General features: G+C 44.3%; 1 protein-coding gene across 7 annotated transcripts in view; it reads left to right on the top strand.

Moving 5' to 3' along the window:
• DGKG (diacylglycerol kinase gamma) overlaps positions 1-23,794 on the top strand; it is a 184,309-nt gene that overhangs the window by 85,451 nt on the left and 75,064 nt on the right. For all 7 annotated transcript variants that reach the window (XR_005080209.2, XR_008390203.1, XM_037129676.2 and 4 more), the window contains 3 exons: positions 297-386; positions 2,693-2,853; positions 9,959-10,023. Coding sequence is in view for 5 of the 7 variants with exons in the window: in XM_037129676.2 (XP_036985571.2) it covers positions 297-386; positions 2,693-2,853; positions 9,959-10,023 (316 nt within the window). In the remaining 2 variants the exon portion in view is untranslated. The remainder of the gene's footprint in view (positions 1-296; positions 387-2,692; positions 2,854-9,958; positions 10,024-23,794) is intronic.

The following is a 23,794-nucleotide window of genomic DNA, read 5'->3' on the forward strand; positions in this document are numbered from 1 at the left end:
TGCAATCGAATGTTTTTGAGCTGTGCTATCATCCCAAAGGGACACATTAGGATGAAATTAGAATGAAGAGGTGCAAGTTACAGGGAGACCGATTTTGCTAAGTAGGCCGGGGGAAACCCACTGTAGTAGTCAACACGCTGCAGGTGGAAGAAAAAACTTTAGGAAAGGATGTGCTCCCCATCATGGGAGGTATTCAAACAAGGAACGCTATGGAGGGGTTCAGGCATCAAGCGAGGGATAACTAAATAACATGAACATTCTGTAACCTGTGGCATCTTCCTCTGCATGGGTTACAGATAAGGCCAACTTCGCCAAGCATCCACCGGTGGCTGTCCTGCCTCTTGGAACAGGAAATGACCTGGCCAGGTGTCTCCGCTGGGGAGGAGGTGAGTCTGCCTGGGAGGGGCACTGCCCTGGGATAAGCTTTCCAGTCAGCAGGGATGCTCCCCAAAGTTAAGCTTTTTAGGGATAACAGTCCACAGAATCAAACTCCACTCTGGAGCCAGATCGACTTCATGAGCATTTTCCTGCCCTGCACTCCATGCCGAGGCCCATGCCTACCCCTTACATTATTACTGTCTTGGAACTGTCTGCTTACTCCCTCCTTCCTTAGTAGACCAAGTCCACTTTGAGGTAGAGGTCCCTTTGTCTGCCCCCCGAGTACCCATCCCAGGAGGGGCTCACTTAGGTGTTTTCTGCATAAAATCTCCCCTTCCCAAATTACCGATCTTCTAAATTAGGACTCAGAACTCAGACTGAAAAGCCACATCCCTGGCTGTTAGCTGCATCCAGATCATCTTAGCTCCCCATAGCCACGGGCCCTCATTTTGAAAATTCCCTAAGAGGGAACTCAGAGTAGTAACCTTACAGGGCAATGGGCAGGAGCTAAGTTGAGACCTTTGCAAACTGCAACAGCCCCGTGGAGCTGGGCACATTCCAGAGGGCGGAGAAGTTCAGATCAGCACAAGCAGCACACAGATCAGTCTGGCAGGCAGATCAGAGTGGGACTTAAGGTGGCTGAGCAATTCAGAGAGTGATTCAAGACCAGGCCTGGCAGCGGTCAGTGAGCAGTCAGAGATTGGTGTGTGCTTGGGCCACAGTGAGTGAAAGCCAGCCCTAGGAGGAACTTGGCAGGCACTGGAAGAGTTTTCAGGGTCCTCAGCCACTCACTGAGACTAAAAAAGAACCTTCTGTTCAGAGGGCCAGGCAGAGTGTGGCCCCAGGCCCTGAGCATCTAGGCAGCCTAGCTAGGCACAGATTTCATGCAGGAAACCCAGCCTGTGCTCCCACATAATCTCCAGGCCCTCCACTATATGCGTGCTACCAGTGCTGTCTTGTGGGGCATCCCATAAAGAGCTGAGCAAAGCCCTGGCCACTTGAAAATACTCTTCAAGTTTGCCCCACATGTAAGCAGAACACAGAAGTGTGGCTCTAGTGGTTGGAATGTCCTCCCATAACTGAAAGTTTGGGGGTTCAATTCCCAGTCAGGGCACATACTTAGGCTGCACATATGATCCCTGATCTGGGCATGCACAGGAGGCAACCAATCGATGCTTCTCTCTCTCTCTCTTTCTCCCTCTTCCTTTCTCTATAAAAAAAAGCAATGAAAAAATGTCTTACAGCGAGGATTAAAAACAATAGAAGTGTTATTTGAAAGAAAAGACTCTCCCACTAACCTCTTATCACTTACAATTCACATTCTATGTTAGTTTTCTATTGCTACATAACAAATTATCATAATGTAGAGGCTTAAAACATTCATTTTTAGCTCACAATCCATTAGGCCTGAAGTCCTGGAGCAGGGTGACGGGGTTCTCTGCTTAGGCCCTCGCTGACTGAAATCAGGGCATTAGACAGGCTCTGCTCCTCCCTGAAGGCTCTGGGGGAAGAATTTGCTTCTAAGCTCATCGAAGTTGTTAGCTGAATTCAGTTCTTCATGGTTGTAGGACCGGGGATCTGTTTCCTTGCTGGTTGTCTGCTGGGACCACTCTCAAATGCTAGAGGCCTCCCTCATTACTTGCCAGATGGTCTTTCCATCTTCAAAGCTGGCAACAGAGAATCTCCGTCATGTCAAATCCCTCTCAAGCTTGGAATCTATTTCTTAAGGAAAAGCCCAGTCCATTCTGAGGACTCTTCTGATAGGTCAGCTCCACACAGGACAATCAAGCTCCCTTTGCTAAAAAGTCAGTGGTTTCATTTAACAAACCTAATTGGAACAGTGACTCTCCCATCTTATATTCACAGGTCCCAGGGGGTTTGAATGGTGCATACACTGGCCAGAGGGTGGGGGAGGGGAGCAGGGGCAGGAATCTCGTGGGGGTCATCTTAAAATTCTGCCTACCACCCTGTTCCTCTGCAACACGACATGGTGTGGAAATGGATCCTCTGTTCTTCAACATGCAGCTTGCAGCACCCAGCCCACCAATTCTCCAGGTCATGCCTTCGCTGCCCAGCCTGCACCCACCCCACCCCATCTACTCCAGTGTTCAAATCTCCCCAGCTTCTTTCTAATTACTCCATATTGTCCTCTTCTTTTCTGTGGCTCAGGAACTTAAGTGTCTCTGGCCCACAGACACACTAAGGGGATTTCAGGTCACAGATGCCCACGGGATTCCCTGCCCTGACAGCGGCCTGTACATCAGCAACAACTTAGCTGTCTGCTTTGAGGCAAATGCAATGTTATGCTCTGCAGGTTACGAAGGAGGAAGCCTGACGAAAATCCTGAAGGAGATCGAGCAGAGCCCCTTGGCGATGCTGGACCGCTGGCACCTGGAAGTCATCCCCAGAGAAGAAGTGGAGAATGGGGACCAGGTCCCGTATGACATCATGAACAACTACTTCTCCATCGGCGTGGTGAGTTGGCCAGGGATTGCCTTTCTGCATAGAAGAGGAAGCTCAGATGGGCCGGAGAGGTTCTCATCCACCATTGTTCCCTTCTGGGTCCCTACTCTTTGCCTCCAGCCTTGACTTGTGTCCAAGCATCTTGCCTCTGGACATCTGTATCACACCAAGCCCTCATCCTTGACTACAGTGGAAATTCCCTCCCCTGTAATTTTAATGAACACAAGAAAAGACAGGTCATTTTCAAAAGACAGATTTACCCTTTGGATAAACAACACCAAGAAATAACCAAGGGGCAAGGTCAGCAGGAGACTTTCACATGAGCTTCAGGAGTTGGAACTCTGTTCTCCAAGGAGGACTATGTGGCCCCAAGCTGGTTTGGCTGCTGTGGCTCTCAGAATTCCTTCTCTTCCGTTTTCTCTCCTCTTCTCAGCCCCATTCCCCACACTCCAGGGGCATCTCCCTGGCTGACTGCTCTGGCTGAGCTGTGTCCTCCGTCTTGGTGCTCCCACAACCCTCTGTGCACTGTCTGAATTGGATTGAAGGGATTGGTTTACTTGTGCCTGTCTCTTCCTCCCTCTACCATACACACACACACACACACACACACACACACACACACACACACAGAGAAATGGTTCCTCCTTTCTCTTCTTCCCTCAGCCCCCAGTGCTGTTACTTTGTTTCAATGAACTCAGCTTCTGGCCCAAAGAAGATGAAGTATACGGTGCTTCCCAAACTGTTGGTGCAGGATGGGAAAGAAAAGGGATCCATCACTGCCATAAATAAAGCTGGTGTTTGGAGGGAGGTGCAACAAAGACAGTATCATGTATTGAGCTCCTACTATGTACTCTCCTTTACATATTCTAGCCCTCACAGCAATCCAGCAGGTGTCTTGTCCCCACTGTCCCCATTTTACAGGTGAGGACTCAGGACATGGGACGAGTAAGGGGCAGAACTGGCACACTCATGCTGTGCCTCATTCTGAAGGCACTTTTTGCTCTGGGTCCTTGTCTGGGAAATGATGCTGTCCAGTTTCGTATGCATTTGAGTCCCTCCAGACCCAGACTATGTGATACCTGCCTCCTCACCCAACCTCACCTGTGCCTCCTTTGACAATGTAGGTTATTTAAAAAAAGAGAGAACACTCAAGAAGAAGAAATGACAGATATATTGAGGCAACAGGAGGTTTAAGGAAAAGGTTTTGTTTTTTAATAAGACTAACAGAAACATAGAAAAGGAAAGGATTAATAATAGTAATACCTTACATTTATAAGATTTAAAATTTTCCATATTTACTGCTATTTTCTTGGTTGTTATGACTACACTAAAGGGTAGTATTATCTCTACTTCATAGATAAGGAAACAGACAGACTAAGGAATTTGCCTTCATTTTCTGACTCCTAATACACTGCTCTTTTTCTGTTACTAAAACAGAAGAGAGAGGCATCGCTGGGCCCACAGTCAGGTTCTGAGAGGATGGCGCTGTTGGACCAGCCGTGAATTCGGGGTCTCTGTGCCCTGATCGTGTTTATCTCCCCAGCCCCTTGGTCTCAGCTGGTGGAGACATCTTCCCCTAGGTTTCTTCCAGCTCCCTCACCAGTGACTCCTCCTCCCTCCACTTCTTGGCTCAAAGGCCAATCTCGTTTTTGGATCACCTTCTAGGCCATTTCCCCCATTGGGAACATGCGTTCTTCTCCTCTTACAAATCACACATGTATGTCATACCTGGTGCTCACGGGGCTTCTGGAGCTTGGCCTTTCCATCATTACATTTTCACAAAAACTTAAGTCTTGCCTGTAATGACTAGGATATAACTTGCTAATATTTTTGGGTACCTACTGCACACCAGGCAGAGTTTTCCTGTCAGTAGGTATTGTCATTATCTTTTCGCATTTTGTAAGAAGGAACTTTAGCTTAGAAAGGTGGAGAGACATGTCTGAGCCGGTGAGTGGTGGAGCTGGGAGCCCCTGCTGTTGAGATCCGAAGCCCACTGGCCTATGGGCCATGAGCCCCACAGCTTCGGCACACCCCCTCCCCTTCACACCACCAGACACAGCAGCATTTGGGGGGGAGGTGCTGGGGATGACTCAAAGACAGCTCACCTGTGCCTCTCAGAATGCAAATTCCACCCTGATGGAATCCCATCCTGATTTGTACTCTGATTCAGCTGGTCTGGGTAAGGTCTGGGAATTTGTATTTTTAACAAGCCCCTGAGATAATTCTGATGTAGATGGTTCCTACAAAGTCTTCAGTAAGTGAAGACAGCCTATGAGAGCAAAGAATTGTCAAAGGAAGTGGCTCTTCACAGAAGCAGAACCCAGAACTGAAATCATCATGGAGAAGAGAGAAGTGGGGAAAACCAACACCTCTGAGCAACCAGCCAAAAGTGAAAGCTGAGCGCAGAACAGGGTGACCTGCCCAGGAACCTCTAGGGGGCAGGTTACAGTCATGGCTGCCGTCAGGCTCTTCAGCCCCAAATCCTCTCAACACACCTACACTCTGGCTGCCCAAAACAGCATGATTCCTGACACCCCCTGTCTGCCTCTACACAGAAAAAAAAATAGCACTCAGCATTAGCTTACCAATTGAATGAATACAGTAAAAGAGAATAGACAACCTCCCCTCAACTAGATAACCAAGCCTAATCCCAAGAGCCAATGGCAATCATGGTTTTAATTCATTCTTGCAAATAACTGGGAAGGGAGGGAAGAAGACTAATTGTCCCCTTGAGAAATGCATATGAACAGATTCTCCATCCCACTCAGTGGTCAAGATATTTCTTTTCCCTAGGCTGACTTATAATAATGCAATCTATTCATCTTTCAACTTATCAAGAACTTCACAGTATCTTTCCTTATAATTTCCCCACACACACCTTTAGCTCATACGTACTTAATTTTTTTATTGCAAAGCAGTGAGGAACTAGGATTTTTTTATCTCCTTGGTGTGCCCTTAGCCTTCTCTCAGTGTTTGCAGGGTTTGTGTGCTCCCTCTTTAAAAGTTGGAAAGGGAAATCCTTGAGAAAACAAGTAGCCAACAGACAACCCTAACAAAATCTGGGGCTGACATTTGCAGAAGCTCTTGCTCCCTATTTGATTTCCCAAACTTTGTAAGAGGAGAAGTAGGTATGTAAACCAACCCACAGTTTTACTTCCTTACAATGATTAGAGTCAGACTTCTTTGGCAAAGAGAGCCTTGCGAAGTCTTTGCAGCTTGTGAAGGCCCTGGAATATCTATTAATATCAAATGTCTGCCGCTTTGCCTTACAGAGGTGATGACAATGACTGCCGCTGTGGTGCCCATAGGCAGTAAAGAATTCACCCTAGTCGTTCACTGGTCCCTTTGTTACCAACAGAACCCATTTAATAGATGGGGAGATAAACAGCACAGACTCTGGCCTAACCAAGGAGTGACTGTGGCCTCATTGTCACCACGTTCCCATTGCCCACATGCACGCCAGCTCCCCTCAGTGAGGAGTTGAAATAGTTGGCCTTCTCAGTCCCTCTGATTCCGTCCATTGGCAAGAGATTTTAAACACAGTCATCCAGGACACTACTTCCTCTGACTTCTCTGGCCTCCTCGTCTCTGCTCTTTATTTTTGGATTTGCAGAAATGTCAGAATGGCCAGGTATCAGTGACAGGAAGTTGGGGACTGCGAAATAATTCTTCGGGTATGTGTAACTCTGAATGCCTCAAAGGCTCTGCTTTCACTGAGCCTTGACAGGATGAGCGAACAGCTAATCCCTTGATTGGATGAAATCTATTTTTTGACGCTCGGGAACCCTGGGGGCCAAGGAGAGACCACAGCCACCACACTGCCCCACGCACCATTTTCCACCTTACAGACTATACTTCTCAGACTTCAGCAGCCCAGTTTCCACAGTGACAGCCATCCTACCCATTACAGAATTTAACATTTGGACTCCCTCAGCCTCAGGTTTTTCTCCGTCACCTGTGAGAGCCAGGAAGGTACCAAAACAATGGAACTCACTAAAAGGGTCTTCAACAAAAGGTCTATGCTCTTTTCAGTTCCCCAATCTGCCATAATTTTTCAGAACAATCCAAATTTCAAATGATCTGTTTTACTGTCTTCTCACTCTCTTTTTATCTTCACAAATTGCCAAAGGGACTTAGAAATGCATTGTCCAATATAGTAGCCATTAGCCACCTGCAGCTGTTGTGTCCTTGAAATGGGGCCAGTCTAAACTGAGAGATGCGCTAAGTATAAAATACACACTAAATTTCAAAAGTGTGACATGAAGGAAAGAATTGAAAATATTGCCATAATTTTCATATTAATTACAAGGGTAGGATTTCTTCAGTAAAATATATTCTTAAAGTTAATGTCCTCTCCTTTCACTTTTTTGAATGTGGCTACTAGAAAACTGTAAACGTATTTCTACCGCACATCACTGGCCTAGACATCCCGACCTCTCAGAGTCTAGACACTGCTGCTTAGGTTTGGAAGGGGTACCGAAATATTCTGTCCCACTGTGCGACTGGACTTTCAGTTTGGGGAAGAGTAGCCATGTGTCCTCACCGCCGTCATCTCTTCACCCAACACTTCACAGAGGGGACCTGAGAAAATGACGTCTTCAAAACTGCCATCATCCCATCCACAGGTTTGCGGTTCCCATCAACACCCCACTCTTTTCAGAACAGAAGTCCCATTTTGCTGTAATGATTACTAAAGAAGGCTTTGACCCGTTGTAGCATTGGTTTCCAAAATGTAAATGAGATCACTACTAAATATAAGGACAGCCCGCTCAGTGCCTGACAGAGAGAAGCCCAACAGAGGGTAAAAGTGAGTCTTGACTCTCTTTTCAATCCTCAGAGAGGGCAACATGGTCAGATTTTGACCAGCATTGACTTTTCAAGAGTGAACAGCACAGGAACTACTCGATTCTCCTTCACCACTTGGTGCATTTACCGGGGAATTACATTGTCAAATTAGGACCCACATGCTTTACTAATTATATTGTAAAAGCTGCTCTTTGTGAAAAGAAGTCTTGCAAAACCTAGTTAGGAAAAGCCAAGGATACAGGAACTCCGCACGGGGAGGGGGCCTGTGCACACATCCCAGAGAATAAAAGAGCCAGGAGCCCGTCGAAGCAGCACTGGGGGCGGGAGAGTCATGAAGTACAAATCATGCCAGGCAACGTGTGATTGCTTTTTTCTTTTCTTTTCTTTTCTTTTTCCTGACAGAAGAAAATTGGTTCTTCAAAGGAACACAAGCAGATGGAGTGTTTTCTTGAATTCTAGAGAAGCGTTTGACAGATGTCAGATGGATTTTGTTCAGGGTATTCACTGAAACTTGCTCAGGGAGAAGGAGGTGGGCGCAGTCTGGCAGCACGGAGCACAGCTGCCAGGAGCACCGCCCAGGCAGCTCTGGGGACAGAGGACAGGGGCCCCCGGGGTGTGTGCCTCTCCCCTCGTGCATCCACAGGGGTGCCTACCTAACCGAGACCTTCAACTCTTCGTGTGTCTTAAACTAAAATCTAAATCAATAACTAGAGTTTAAACTTGAAATTTCTAAGACATGATTTCATCACAGAGTACTTGCCAACCACAAAATAAGCCCACATCCTTGACCTACCCTGTCTACTCTTCAGCAGGGGGTTGGCTGCTGGCTGGCTTTATTCCTCTGCCAAGTGTACATACTACAAAAGCTCCTCTCTGCCCCCTACCTTGCTTCTGGACTCTCTGTCCCCCACCATTGGCTTGTATTTTGCTCATCACACACAGCATATGCTCAAAAAATGCTTCTTCACTGCACTATGCCTCCCTACGTTAAAAAAAAAAGAACTCCTAGAAAAAAATATTTTGTAGAGTTTCCACATTAAGAAACAGAATTAATACGCACTAGCTGAGAATTCACTGTATGGAATTTCAGTTCTCTTTTACCCACATATTCCAGTAAATGAGTTTCTGGGTTTTTTTCCCCCTGAACAAATCTGAATCAGCTCTCTTGTGTTTGTTACTCACTCACGCCAGCCCAACTGGCCTGTGTAACTCTAGAGTTCATCACCTGCCCCTAATGCACTGGCGTGGGACCACAGGGCTTGCGGAACAAGGGGGCATCACACGTTCTTCTGCTGGAAAATCAGACCATTAACTAGCGTAGAAGACCAAGTTTGAGGAGGAAAGATGAGTTCATTTTCAGGTCTGAAGTGCAGGGATGGTACTAAAGATAGATATTGTGGAGACAGTATCTAGATGCTGGCAACAGCCATAAGAACTCCAGACGGCCCCCACACTGAGTGTGGGCTACAGACGGCACTCGGGGCAAAGAAGGTCTGGTCCCAGGATGGAAAACCCAGGAGCCTGGTGTCAGGAGCCGTCCACACTGAGTTCTCAGGAGATGGTGGCCAGGAAAACAGCAAGGGGTGTGCTAATGGGAGGGCAGCAAAGTGCCCGTAGGATGTGGTAATGAGCCTCTCGTGGACCTTGGAGCGAGCTACTTCCAGGTGCGATCAAGAAGTGGAAGCCAGGAGTTTAAACAGACTTTCTATTCTCTGCTAGGCATGTTATCAAACACTGCCGATTGTTTCTACTATTATGGGTGGTTAAGAGTTAATGTATCACATGTTTTGCCAACATCAGTTTTCTGGGTTTGACAATGTATTGTAGTTATGTAAGAAGTTATCGCTGGGAGAGCTGGGTGAAAGGGATGCAGGAACTCACTGTACTCTTTTTGAAACTTCTTGTTTTAAAATACTCCAAAATAAAAAGTATTTTTCTAAAAGTGAATATGGCAAGGCATTTCCAAAGGCTCACCCTCGGTAACCCTCCTCCTCCCACACACATACAAGGGCTTCTTGCGTTCTCACTGCTCACAAATCCAGACAGATACCCTCTCTCCTCAAACACAGGGCCGCAGCAGCAGTCCCCTTCCCTCCCCCTGGACCATGGCCAGGTAGAGGGTGAATTCTGCAAGGAGTCTACAAGCGTGGATGCCACTAGCCCCTAACCTTGGCCCTGTTCTCTCCCCTGTGAGAAGGGCTCTCAGAGGTTGGGGGATTCCAGTGAGAACCTTTGCTTCCCGTCCATCCACATTGCACGGTCATGGCCACTAACTAACCAGGGATCTGCTTTCTGTGTCTTCTCCTTTCAGGATGCTTCTATTGCACACCGGTTCCACGTGATGAGAGAGAAACACCCTGAGAAATTCAACAGCAGGTAAGAGGGCCTTTGGAGGGCAGCGGGCCCGGCTCGCCGCGGTCCAGTCCGAGGCCTCCACCTGCTAGCACCCGAGTGTTCTTGGCCCGGCCGCCCAGGGACTTCGCTTTCCTGCCACGTTGCCGGAAGGAGGGCTTCCATGTCCAAGACGAAAACGAAAACAAAGTCAGAAAACTGCCGCCGCCTAGCCTCCCGTCCCCTCCCAGAGGGAGACGTGCAGAGGGAGGGAGCAGGGGGCGGGAGGAGTGGGGCGATGCGCCAGCCGGAGGCAGTGGAGTCGGTTTTTGGCTGAGTGGAACCCTTCCTGGGGCTCGGCCGCTTTCCCAAAATGTGCCGTTCCCCCACCCCCAGGCCCCACGATTCCTGGGGAGAGGGCAGGCAGGATGGCAGGGCCTCAGCTTCTCTCGGGCCCGAAGGGGAGGGGGCGGCAGCCCGGAGCCGTCCCGGAGGACCGGGAGGGCGTCGCCGCCTCCTCCTCCCCCGGCAGCAGAGGGCAGCAGAGGCAGCGGGACCCCTTCCGCACCGGGTGAGCAGTGTTAGGTCCGCACGGGAGAGGAGAAAGAAAAACCACAGGTCAATTGCAAATAAAACCAAACCCTCCCTGCTGACGGGAGGGAATTTTCAGGAAGTGAGTGGGGCCTGGCGTTAACTGTCCCTGCGATTGTTAAGTTACCTTTCTCTCTTCCTTTTTTCATCTCAGTTAATTTTCATCCCTTCTCTTTCCTCTTTATTGTATCATTTCAAGATGACCCCTGGGTCCCACTCTACTACCCTCAGTCAAGTGGGGAAAGATTCACACTGAGCTTGGCGGGCCTGACTTTCTTGTTGATGAGGGGCCCGCGTGTCTGAGGCTTTCACTTGAAGCCCAACTCCCGAAAAGCTCCATCATTTCAATTCCTGCTCCTTTCCCCTGACCCCCAACCCGAAAGTTTAGCCAGGAAGAAGAAAGTTTTTAGATGTTCAGAGATCAGAAAGTGAACATAATGAAGCTCTTTCAGCTTCAGGAACAGTGATCTGCAGGATCCTATCATTGCTGAACTGGTCTCAGGGCATGCATTCTGTTGCTCTCACGCCCACACACAGGCCACGCACACTCACAGAACGCTCCTACTGTAGTCACAAACTTACAAGGCAGTTAATTGATTGTCTTCTCACAACAGTTTTCACTCTCATGTTTATTTACGAAATCACTTTTTAAAAATACCCCATCCACTCCAGACTTTTGCGGTCCTCTTTTCATATAGGTATTCGTATACATACTCATGCGCACATGCTTGTTAAGATCCGGTGTGCTTGTGAAATCCATGGGGGTTCTGTTTATTCATTCAAAATGAATATATCTTTTGAAAACATACCACTTACCCATACCAGGCACTGTTCCAGAGATGTTTTGAATAGACCTGTGGGAGTGGGGGGTGGTCAGTCCAATGGTGGAGACAGACTGGAAGGCAGAAATGCATGGGATTTGCGTTAAGTGATGTGAATCCAGGTGACCAATGTGCGTGCAGCTTGGTGTGGAGAACTTTCCAATAACAAAGATGCCCAAACCAAGACACAGAAAACCATGTATGTATTTTCTAAGTTGACAAAAAAAGAAGGGCAACCCAAGGAGAAGGAACCAAATGTACACAAAGACATCAAGAAATGAGACAATGCAGTGTGTTTGGGAAAGAGCAAGCTGTGATCAGTTGTGTGCTGTCTTGGCTCAGAAAGAGGCAAAACCTCTGTAGCTGCTAGAAAGCAAGGGAACGAAGGGAGGGAGAAATTTGTCCATATTCCAAAAATTCATAGGTCAACATATGACATAAATAGAGCAATCATATACATGGTTGAGTACAATTAGAAAAACACCTGTTAGAAAAAATGTCGTAATTATGCATTTCAGTGCGAAGAATGACCAAATTCACCGTGTTCTGAATGACTGTTTTTCCTTCCTACTGCCCAGTCCCCATTAACAAGACCACTCTGCAGTTAGGTTCATGCCTCACCTTCACCTGGTTGAGGTCAAGGTAGTATGGTCCTCTAGAATGACAGGCATGGGAATTTGTATATAAATCCATGTGCCTACTAATAAGTGAAGAAATTGTGGGGTAGAGGTAGGCTCTCGTTTACAAGGTCCCAGAACACTTTATATTAAGAACTTTGAGTTCATGCTGCTTCTTTGAGTCCCCCCTGCTTGCTCGTGTTGAAAACACCCAGGAGTGCCCAGTTTGTCCACTGAGAGGCAGGCGAGCAGCCATTTTCTCAAAGCTTCCTTATTTAGCTTTGGAGACAGTTTTAAATAGGCAGGTGGTTGTTGCCATGGTTACCCCATTACACCAGCAGCTAAACTTAGGAAGGGCCACAAGGGATAGGAAGAAAGCTTGATACCAGGGATTTGGAAATGTAAACGATATTATCAAACAAGGCTTCCTTTTACTCCGCTGAATTTAGGTTTTCCGAAAAGTAGGCACTGGTTGGCTGGAAGCCCTTACCTTTAATGCTGGGGTGCTGGGCCCACAGGGATAACCCTGAGGTTAAATCCAGGGAGTGGTCATTGTTTTTTCTTTGTTTTGAATATGGAAATGTGACTAGTGGAAGTTGAATGTATCAGGAAACTTGAGTCTTTCACATAGTTCATTGAGTTTTCAAGGCTATTCTAACAAGAATTAGAATTAACCTGAGGCATGGGAGCTGTGGGAGCTCTAAGGACACATTGACCTTGTATGCAAGATATCTAATCTCCTTTTCTAGAGACAATGTCCATAACTATCCAAAAGTTCTTGGAGGGATCTATAAACATCAAAAGGTTAAAAGTCACAGTTCTGGGGCATGTTTGAATTCTAACAGGAATCAAAACACTGAGGTTTCAGCAACGTCTTTCCCCGCAGTGGCCTCTCTACACAGGTTGTTGCCAGAGAGGGTAGTTGGTTGCACAAAACTAAATTATGTTCCCTGATGGAATTGCTTTGTAAATGGAGCCAGAACTAGACCCAGGGATGCAAGAAGATGAGCTGAGTGTGAAAGTCAAGGGCCTTTGATGGCAGAGAATGTATTTTTAATACATTCTACTTCCTAATCATTGACAAGCTAAATATTAATTGCTAATTTAGGAATGTTATGAAAATTATCATCTTACTGTTGGCATAAATAGCAGAAGAAAGATTTAATACAACTGAGACTTAACAAATTAGCAAGTGTTCTAGGACACAAGGGGAAATAAGACATGGTCCCTGCCTTTGAGGAATTCATGGTCTAGCAAAGAAAGAAAAATAATCCTCAATTATTTTTTACAAAATTATTTTCATATACAAGGAGATTACATTTAGTAAGCAATATAGCATACAGGAAGTTGTATCATACAAGTGCAAAAATAGAGTTATAAGGGAACCAATCTAAGAACTGTTACCTTTTGAGCTCCTACTACATAGCAAGTGATAAACTCAGTTTTTAAAATACATTAGCTGTTTAAATCCCAAAACAACTCTAAAAGGTGAATGTTAGCATTTCCATTTTATAGGGAAGGGAACTAAGGCTGGGAGAAGCCAAGTCACCGAACTGAGGGCATACAACTTTTTAAGCAGTAGGGCAGGTGTGATTCTTTTTTTAACTAAGATATAACTGACATATAACATCATGTTAGTTTCTGATGTACAACATAGTGATTCAGTATTTGTATATATTGTTAAATGATTACCGCAATGAGTCTGATATGATTCTAACCCAGCTCCTAACTGCAGCATTCAAACTATGTACTGTACCTTCTGTCTTCCAAGGATTTTACCTAGCAAATACTTATTATGTATTGAACATTCTGATGGGAATGCATTATGCATGATCTCATTCAGGGCTCACAGTAACAAGAGTAAGTGCTACCGTCCCCATTTCAGAGATGAAGAAATTGAAGCTAAAGAGGGTGTACCTCTTACCTCCCCATGCACCATGAGGAAGTACCTGCTGAGTTGTAAACAGGGACCACCGCTCCTAACTTGTGTGAAATGACTCCTCCCTGGGAAGGAGCAGGACTGACCACATGATTTCATGGCTCAGTGCAAAATGTAGGGCCCCTTGTTAAAAAATGTCTAAGAATTTCAAGCTGGTGACGACAGAGCATCAAGCCAAGCCCAGGGTCCTTGTAAATGTGGGGCCTGTGAAACTATACAAATCTCACATCCAGGAGCTGGCCCATGGAAGAGAAAGGTTAATAAAAAGACACACATGCCAAGGCTTAGAGTGGGGAGTTTGCAATGCAGGTAAAAAAAATGGTGGAAACAGGGTTTCACTGAGGGGAGGAGGGAGTGGGGTTATCAGCCTCACACAGGCAGCTCTCCGTATTCACATATGAGCCAAAGATGCCATGAGTCTTACAGATAGATATCCAAGGACCAGCCTCCCATGAATTTCTACATGAACTCTCCAGGAAGAGTTTTGCTTATATGTAATATATACATAGAAGCTACCTAATTCCACTATCACTGTTAGTGAGTGTCCAGAAAGAGAAGTCTAACTATAGAATTTTTTCGTTGTTGGTCAGAAACTCAGAGCACTTAAAGAATGTGTTATTCCAAACCTGTTGAGTGCCATCCACTTGAATATGTCCCTCAGCAGTTTAGACTGAAGCAAGATATCTCCGGTCAGTCCCTTCAAAGGGACTGAAACAGTACTTCATTGCAACCAGAAGCTGACCACTTTTCCCAAAAGCCCTTGAGTGATTAACAGGCTCTAGAGCGTTAGCTTTCCTGGAGCCAGGGCCATGGCATAGCTGGGGAGGAGTAATGCAGCCTGATTTCTTAAGTGGTGGGAAATATGTCTTGAAAATAACTAAGCACTGAATAGATATTTATAGAATGAGGCAGCAGGGTATGGTCTAAGTTGGCATCAAAACTTGGCTCTGCCACTTACTAATGGTGTGACCTTGGGCAAGTTACTTAATCTTTTTAATCCTTTGCTTCCTCCTCTGAAAATCTTACAAAGTTGCTACAAGTATTGAATGAGATAATGTGTAATTTCATGACACTTAGTAGGTTCTCAGTAGACATCTGTCGTTGAATATTATTGAATGCAAGCATGAGGAAAGCATTGCCTCAGATACCAATGAAGCATTAACAATGAAAGGTCTTCTGATGGCATGGGATTCAGTTATCATTGGGCTGTTGGCTCATTGGCATGGCCCTTGAACTGAAGGTTTGAAGGACAACTAAAAGCTGGAGGAGACCAACTGTGTTACGTCAAATCCCAAAACCCCTCTCTAAGGGTGGCACCAATTAGCCAGCCAGAGTTAGATTCTCTAGAACTGAAGCTGTAGAGAACTGGGTAGAACTTTTCCTCCACGGTTCCATCAGTGTCCAAGGGGCAGAATTTTGGGGTCTGAATACTAGAGATTTTAAGTCCAAATGCCAACTATAAGCTAGACAGAGGTAGGGGGTCACAGACCCTAGGTGACATGGTAACAGGAGGAACAGAGTGGGAGTAAGTAAGGGGTGGCAGATTGCATTGCAGGTGCCGTGTGCACCATGGGTACTCAGGGCCTACCAGCGGGGGCCATGGAGTGCCCAGTTGGTGCATAGGTGAGTGATCCTGGGCAGTCAGACACCTGACCTTTGACTGCCCTTTTCTCATTGTCTTCTCCCTCTTTAGATGAACAGAGATAGTCTGTAAATCATACAATTCTAGTAAAAAAAAAGGGCCTCCTCTTTTGAATACCTACAGTATGCTCTGTAGTTACAGCATAAAATGTATCACCTATTATATAAGACCTTTTCTTAATCAAAAAATGAAACCATTCTAAGTTATTCTTTCTGGGAGCCCTGTGAGGTAGCCCGATGTTACAGCCCAGATGTTTGACTTCCCCGAGCATAAAGGCGCAATAGCATCAGTCACAGCAGAATTAAAATCCTCACCTTTGTAGTCTGCACTCTGCAGCCTGACCTGGGCTTTCCTTGTCCTCATCTTGTACTTGGCACCCATGAGAGACTGGTCCTAGGCACCCAGAGATCCAAACTATCTGCCCCTGTTTCCCCTCAATATTGCAAACTATTTTTTAAGTATTTTGGATTCAGAAAAGCCCCAAATGAAATTGTGACATTTTCTATTTCTATTCTTACACCTGTAGGTATTTATAAAGGAAATGCAAACCTTATGCGATGTTCAAATACCTTTGACTCCTCAGTCAGTTCTGACAGAGCAGCTGATTCAATTACTTGAGTGTTTCTATACCAGCCCACAAAAATGTTTTAGCCCCCATCCTGCCCACACCTCCTTGAGAGAGATAGAGAGCAAAATGAATGAAATATGGGTTCGTGTTTTTCCACCAGATACTCATCATTATGCAACTGCAGAAGACCAGGGTTTTGTTTCTGTTTGTTTGTTTTGGTTTTGGTTTGTTTTTTGGCCGTCTTACTTGTTTACAGTCAGCCCTTGATTTTTTTTTGCAGAAATGAGGGAACAGCAACATGGACCATTTAAAACTGTGGATGGTCAAAGATTTTAGGGGCAGTTATTAATATTTAATATGTGCAGGTCTCTCTGCCCTAATTTCAAAATGTTTTAACTATGACAAAAGCACATTGACTGTTAACATTTCCCTCATTTTCCCCCGGCTCCCCCATCCATGTCAGAACATACGCACGAGCCACCTGCGATGTGACAAGTCTCCCTATAAAAGCTGCACGTTCACCAAAACAGTTCCTCACTGCAGCTTAACAGGCCTTTTCTTCCAGCCCCTGCAGGCTAGAACAAGAGAGGTGTGATTTGCGTCAACAAAGAGTGGAATCAGTTTGTGATAACATCAGAAGGAACTTGAAAACAAGCAATGTTTTCAAGTCTTTTAGACCAGATAATTCAAAAGTTGAGTATTTAGTTATTGATTGAGCTCTAGAAACATTTCCATCAAAGAGTTCAAGATATAGTATAAAATCCAGTTCAGAAGGGTTAAGGTCAGCATGATAACCTCATGGGAGAAAATCAAAATACACAAACTAGGTCCTCCAATGGGTGTTGGCAGTCTGGGTGTTTTCCAGAAGGGAGAGGTCAGTCAAGTCCTGGAACTTGAGAGCATGTGTTCTAAGGAAGGGCTGAATTTAGGATTGTTTCACCCAAAGAGAGAAGACTGGGGGAGAAGTGATTGTTGGACTCAGATAGTTTTAAAGTGTTTCTCAGGAAGGAGGAACTAGGTTATTTTTGTATGATCAATCAAGTGGAAAAAATGACTCGGTAGACCAATTTGAGCCCCCAGTAAATAAGGTCAATGTATGAATTACTACCATCTTCAAGTGCAGGGAGCTACTGGGGAGGGAGTCCACACTTCATGCTAAGGCAGATGCTGGACAATCATCTGGGAGCACCAGTGGGGCCAAGTGCCCATAAGTGTGGGTTCTGTCATCAGACAACCTGGATTCAAATGCTGGAGTTGTCCCTAACCATGCATGTGTGGCCTTGACCAAATTATTCTTCTACCCCTTCAGTCTGCTCACCTGTAAAACTGGAATACAACTCTATTTCAGTGTTCTAAGGCTGCTGTAACAAGTGACCACAAACTTAGTGGCTTAAATACACATTTATTACATTACAGTTTTGTAAGTCAGAAGCCTGACATAGATCTCATTGGACTAGAATCAAGGTGTCATTAAAGGGCTGCATTTCTTTCTGGAGGCTCTAGGGGAGAATCCATTCCTTGCCTTTTCCTGCATCTAGAGGCTGCCCACATTCCTTGGCTTGTGCCTCCCTCCCATCTTCAAAGCCAGCAATGGCTAGTCAAGACTTTCCCACATTACATCCCTCTTACAGTCTCTCTCTGTCCCCCTCTTCTACCAAAAAGGACCCTGGTGTTACACTGGACTCACTCAGATAATCCAGGATAATCTTTCCATCTCAAATTCAGCTGACTGTCCATTGAAATTCCATTTGCAACCTTAATTGCCCCTTGTCATGTAACCTAACATATTCATATTCACAGGTTCCAGGGAGTAGAACTTGGACATCTTTAGGACATTAGTCTGCCTACCACAAGTACCTAACTTCATAGAATTTTTAAAAGATCCAATGAAACAATGCACCTGAAGTGCATATTACAGAGGACTGGTACATCAGTGCAAGCTGTTAATATTAATATTAATACTATTACAAAGGCCGATCCTACATCAAATAGTTGTTATGTTAGATGACATAAGAGCCCCTAAAACTCTGGGATTTGGTGATTTTCTTTTTTTTTTTACCTGAGAAGCTAGTTTTGTTTATTTTTAATCAAATGTTTTATTTTGAGATAAGGATAGATTCACAAGCAATTATAACTAATATAGAGAGATTACATATGCCCTTTTCCCAGTTTTCTCCCAGTGGTAACATCTTGGGAAACTATAGGACAATATCACAGTCAAGATGTTGAGATTGGCTAATCAAGATCAGAACATTCTCATCAGCACAAGGATTTCTCGTGTTACCCTTTTATTTCCACACATGCTTTCTGATTTAGTGATTTTCTAAGAGGAACAAATATATCTGTGAGTCAAATATATGGGTCATCAATGTAGCAGTAAACGGCATTTTTTATTTGTCTTGATAAAATGTTTTTTAATAAAGTACCAACACATTTATCATTAAACAATTTAATAATATATCCTATACTATGGTTAAACAGTATATTGTAATATCATTTTAAATCACATGTAAAGTTAAAAAAAGTTAGAGTAAGAAAGGCCCAATAACTCATAGTCCCATCACTCAGAAACATAATATTGCCATTTTGGTGCATTTCAGCAGCTTACTTGATATACATACTTTTAAATATTGGTGATAACATGTTTTTAGAAAGTTGTTTTACTGTTTTTTAAATAGCTTTTCTTTATACCATTAAGGCTTGTTGTAGAAAAGTAAATCATAGGTTCCCCTGAGAAATAAACACTCTTAGCATGATAACATATTTCTCTTCAGCACTTTCACTACACAATTTTATTTACTTGAGATTACACCGTATATATTGGTTTAAAATATGATTAACACAGTAGCACTTACAACTTATTAAAGGAAAATAATATCAAGGAGCTGATTAGAGTGAGTTTATCTGCAGTGGGAGTTTTATTAGTCTTTTCCAATTAAAAAATCCCAATGATTTTGGTTAGTTATATGAGAGTTTTAAAGACATCATTACTCAAGTCCCTCTGCAAGCAAAATAACTATTTGATATGTTATGCAGCTCTACTTTTGCGGAGAGTAAATAAAAAGATTCCATTCTCTTAGCAGAGTTCTCAGTCCTGTACTTGGTTTTGCTGTATCTGAAAAAGATCACTTTGTGTTTTATGTGACCATCAGAGGCAGCAACAGATGCCATCTGAACTTGCAGACATACAGTTTTTTAAGCACATGTGACTGTCAGGGATTTTATCAAAGGGCTTAGAAAGGTGGTATTCCCAATGTAATCAGCATCACCCCAACTCAGACTAACAATGGGAGCCATCGTTTATTGAATGTTGCAAGAAATTCATGTATATTATTTTTAATTGGCACAACTGTCCAAGGATGAGATAAAGATGATTGATCCATTTTACAGATTAGAAAATTGAGGCTCAGGAGATTGTGCAACTTGCTCAAAAACATATAACTAGTTAACAAGGAGCTGCTATTCAAACTCAGGTCTGCCTGACTACATAGCCTCCGCTCATCTTGCTACACTTCCCTGCCTCTCTAATTACCCAGTCTGAAACCCCACAACCAAAGAAGCACCCAAGAAGGAAACTAAGCAAGAACCACAAAGACAATCAGTAGGACCCATGAAAAAAACCTTTAATAAACAAGAAGCATTTTTCGTGGACAGGAGCAGAAAATGTACTGGGAATGGGCCTTAAGCGTGTGAAGGATTCACAACAGGACATGGTGACCACACCTCCTTACTCTTCTTCTTAGCCTAGGAGTGTTTAAGTGGGGGAAATGCGCTTCTCAAGTGAGGAATGTGCTTCTTGGGCGGGGATGGTAGAAAGAATCTCCTGGCTCACTGAGGACATGTTCAAGGCCAAAGTGAGTTTTGGAGAGAAGTTGTGGAATGTCTTTCAAAGGCTTCTAAAAACAGAAGGCAGCCTGCCTCCCTCATCTGGAATGACAAACACATTGTCTTCTCTGAGCCCAGGAGCAAGCTCGTTGCCCTCCACAAATGAGAGCCCTCTGCCCCCCACCTTCAGTTGACTTGGATGTCCGCTAAGAAAGCTCTCAGCTTCTCTGTTTTTCAGTTCCCAGTGGGCCCCCAAGATGCCCCCTCCTCAGGATTTCCCCGGCAGCCCCTGGCCCACCAGCTGCCCTTCACACTCAGGCCCACCTTAACCTGGAGCTGCCCGTGTTTCTGTCCTCCTGCTGCCGCACAGAAACCTGCTGCCCCAACCCACACCCCACTGTATAAAATTTAAACTCACCTGCTTTGCTTGCATTCAGGAACCTTTAGAAAATTTTTCTCCTTGCCCTGGCCACATGACTCAGTTGGTTGGAGCCCCGTCTCATATACCAAAAGTTTGCAGGTTCAATTCCCAGTCAGTACCAGTCTAGGTTGCTAGTATTGACCATTCGGGGTGTGTATACACGCCCCATTCAAGGCATGTATGAGAGGCAACCAATTGATCAGTGTTTCTCTCTCCCCTCCCCCTTTTCCACTCTCTCCAAAATCAATAAACATATCCCAGGATTAAAAAAACAAACCAACAAGTTTTCTCCTCAAAAGCCAGTCCAGTCTTATCATTTTCTTGCCTTCCCCACGCATTCCCTTAACTCCTCAGACATCTCCTTCCGGGACCTAATCATCACCTATGACTCGCTTCCAAATGCCATCCACAGTGTTATGAACACTCCCTTCCTGACCAGCCCAGCCCTGACTCCACTTTCTCTGTGAACCCACCTACAAGATTTTTGATACACTTTCTCCCACTCTGATTTTTTTCCTCTTTGTCTTCTATAAGTCATTGTTTTGAAGCTAAACTTCATCTCTCCACCTTGTTCATAAACTTGCTCACTCAGAAAGGTCTGAACCCTTTTTGGAGGGATCCACTGACTGAAACCAGAAGGGCGGTGCTGAGCATGTTCCGTCCTTCAGCTCAAACGTGTTGAGCATCTGGTTTGTGTTAACATCATGTCAAGGCCGAGAGGAAATACGGATTACCACAGCCCCTATTTCCAGGCGCCCATGTGTGTAGCTGGGAAGATGAACTTATACAGAAGCTACTATCAACTCTATTAGGTCCCTAAGGCTGCCATACCAAATCACCACAAACTGGGTGGCTTAAAACAACAGTAATTTATTCTTTCACAGTTCTGCAGGCTGGAGTTCTGAAATCAGGGTGTCAGCAGAGTTGGGTCCTTCCCAGACTCTAAGGAAGAATCTATTCCATGCTTCTCTTCTTGCTTCTGGTGGCTGCCAGCAATTCTTGGCACTGCTTGACTTGTAGCTGCGTCACTCCAATCTCTGCCTCCGTCTTCACATGGCCTTCTCTTTCCGTGCCTCTGTGTCTCTCTGGATAGATCTCCCTCCTCTTCTAAGGTTATCAGTCATTGATTTGGCTCATCCTACCCTAATCCAGTATGATCTCATCTTAACTTGATTATATCCATGAAGACTCTATTTCCAAACACAATCACATTCACAGGTACTAGGGTTAGGACTTCAACATGACATTTTGAAGGGCGCCATTCAGCCCATAGCACCAGCGTTCCCACCAACCCTCACAAAAGAAGGAACCACAACATTATATGTTGAGCTTTGTTTTAACAAGAAGACATACATAACGAATGTGTTGTGGGAGTACCTGAGAAAGTGGGTAATATTAGACTTCAGAAGAGGGTTACATATGATTGAGGGCAGAAGGGTTGAATGGATACCGGACATGAGAGAAAAGGAGAGCTGTTCCGAAGTGAGGAGGAAACGCAGGCAGGAGTCAGCTACAGCGAGCTCTTGGTGCTCTGCCAAAGGACGGATCTTGGATCTGTCATTCATCCTATGAGTGAGTGAGAGTGAGTGAACAGTGAGGTGGCCAGTCCGCAAATGCTTTTTGAGTAGATGGATGGAGGAATGAATTCTCCTTCACAGTATTTCCAGAGCCAAAATGTCAAGGCTCCTAGAAACATGGGGGCCGTTACATATTGAACCTTGTCGAAGTGTTAGAACAGTGAAGGGCATTAGGTCAGACAGAGGCCCTGAACTCTGCAGCATGTTATTTGGTTGTGAAGGTAGAAATCCACATTGGAAAAAAACTCACGTGTCATTCTTTCTTCCTCAACACAATGATTTCAGATTCTTCCATGCAGAAGTTGACTTAGGTGGCTTTTAAACTTAGCTTGATGTTTTTTGTTTGTTTGTTTGGTTTGTTTTAGCTCCAGAGAAAAGAATATCAGAGTTTATTAACCTTAACCTTGTGTTATACTTTACTAATTTTAACTTTGAAGAATTACTGTCCTTTGCTTAATGGCATTTTGTGATACACCAAAGTCCATCTTCACAGTTAGAGCTGGTGATATTAGCATATTCGTTTCACCGTATTCTCCTGAAACTGTTCATACATACACATTTTGTTTAAAAACAAGTTGAAAAACAAGAGTAGGTATATTCTTAAGAAACATTCAAGTGATTAATTTTAATTCCTTATTTAAATCAATATTTACTCAAGAAAACCTTAATGCAATTATTATTTGGCCAAAGGAAATTTTGAAAACTGCCTGTTCTGGACTTACCAGGATACTCAGTAACTCTCTTCAGTGAAATAAGTGAACTGTCTCTCAAGAAAAGGAACACTGGGCAAATGCTCACCATGAATCAGGTCAGGTGGTGTCATCCTATGTGCAGTGCAGAAACTAACACCCGGGTTTCACCACGTTCAAAATCAGAAGAACTGAGTTTCAGCTCCTGCCCTGCCTCTTATTTAGCTGATACCTCTGGGAAAGTTATTCACTTCTCTGATCCTTCATTTTCTGCTGTGTAAGAATGGAAATTACAGGTATCTCACAAGATACTTATGAGAATTAGAGTAGGTAAATCAATGGATTTGCTATTTATTACTATCATAATATTAGTAATTACAATATCTGCTATTGTTACTGCAGGAATTTGTAAGGACACGCTGCAGTATCTATGTGACTACATTGCAGAATCTCCCATTTAAATGCATAGTGATTCTCAACTATAATGATAACTCATAGTGCCGAAGCTCTGGAGAGGACTTCAGGTTTTAGCTTCCTTTCTAGTGTAAGTATTCTTTCTATTAACACCCCTCTGGGTCAGAGAGTGGTCATCAAATGTCTACTTTGAAAATCGTAGAAGTGATTAATTTTTCTTTAGCCTTACCACTTCACATTTTACTGAAAGAACATTTTCCTGATCTCCTAATGCTCTTCAATGAAAGAGGAGCTCTCCTCATTCCAAGATGTACTTACGCCCTCAAATTGCCAAGGCATCAGGGACTTCCATAATTGTTCAATATTCATGTTTATTGAACCTACACTTAGGCTGAAATTCCTCATTGTCTAGTAACAAGATCTTTTCTATTCTGTTGAATGAAGAGTTTCTTTAATCTTGAAAGTGGGCCATTTTAGAGAGCACTGCAAAGTGCCAATCAAGCCAAGTACCCTACCTTGCCTTTGAACTCAATGAGCTAAAAGTGTGTCTGTAATCTCCAATTTCGGGTAACCATAGGGCAAGAGGTATTAGGAATGTCATGGGTACATACAAACCCCAAACTGGTTAGTTTAGTAAAACTTTTATTGGCACTGTCGGCACAGAGCATTCTAATTAATTAGGTTCTCCCCTTTCCTTTTCCATATTTCCTGT

This window comes from Artibeus jamaicensis, unplaced genomic scaffold (genome assembly GCF_021234435.1).
Source record: "Artibeus jamaicensis isolate MK-2021 breed Jamaican fruit bat unplaced genomic scaffold, CSHL_Jam_final scaffold_474, whole genome shotgun sequence".
Lineage (NCBI taxonomy): Eukaryota > Metazoa > Chordata > Mammalia > Chiroptera > Phyllostomidae > Artibeus > Artibeus jamaicensis.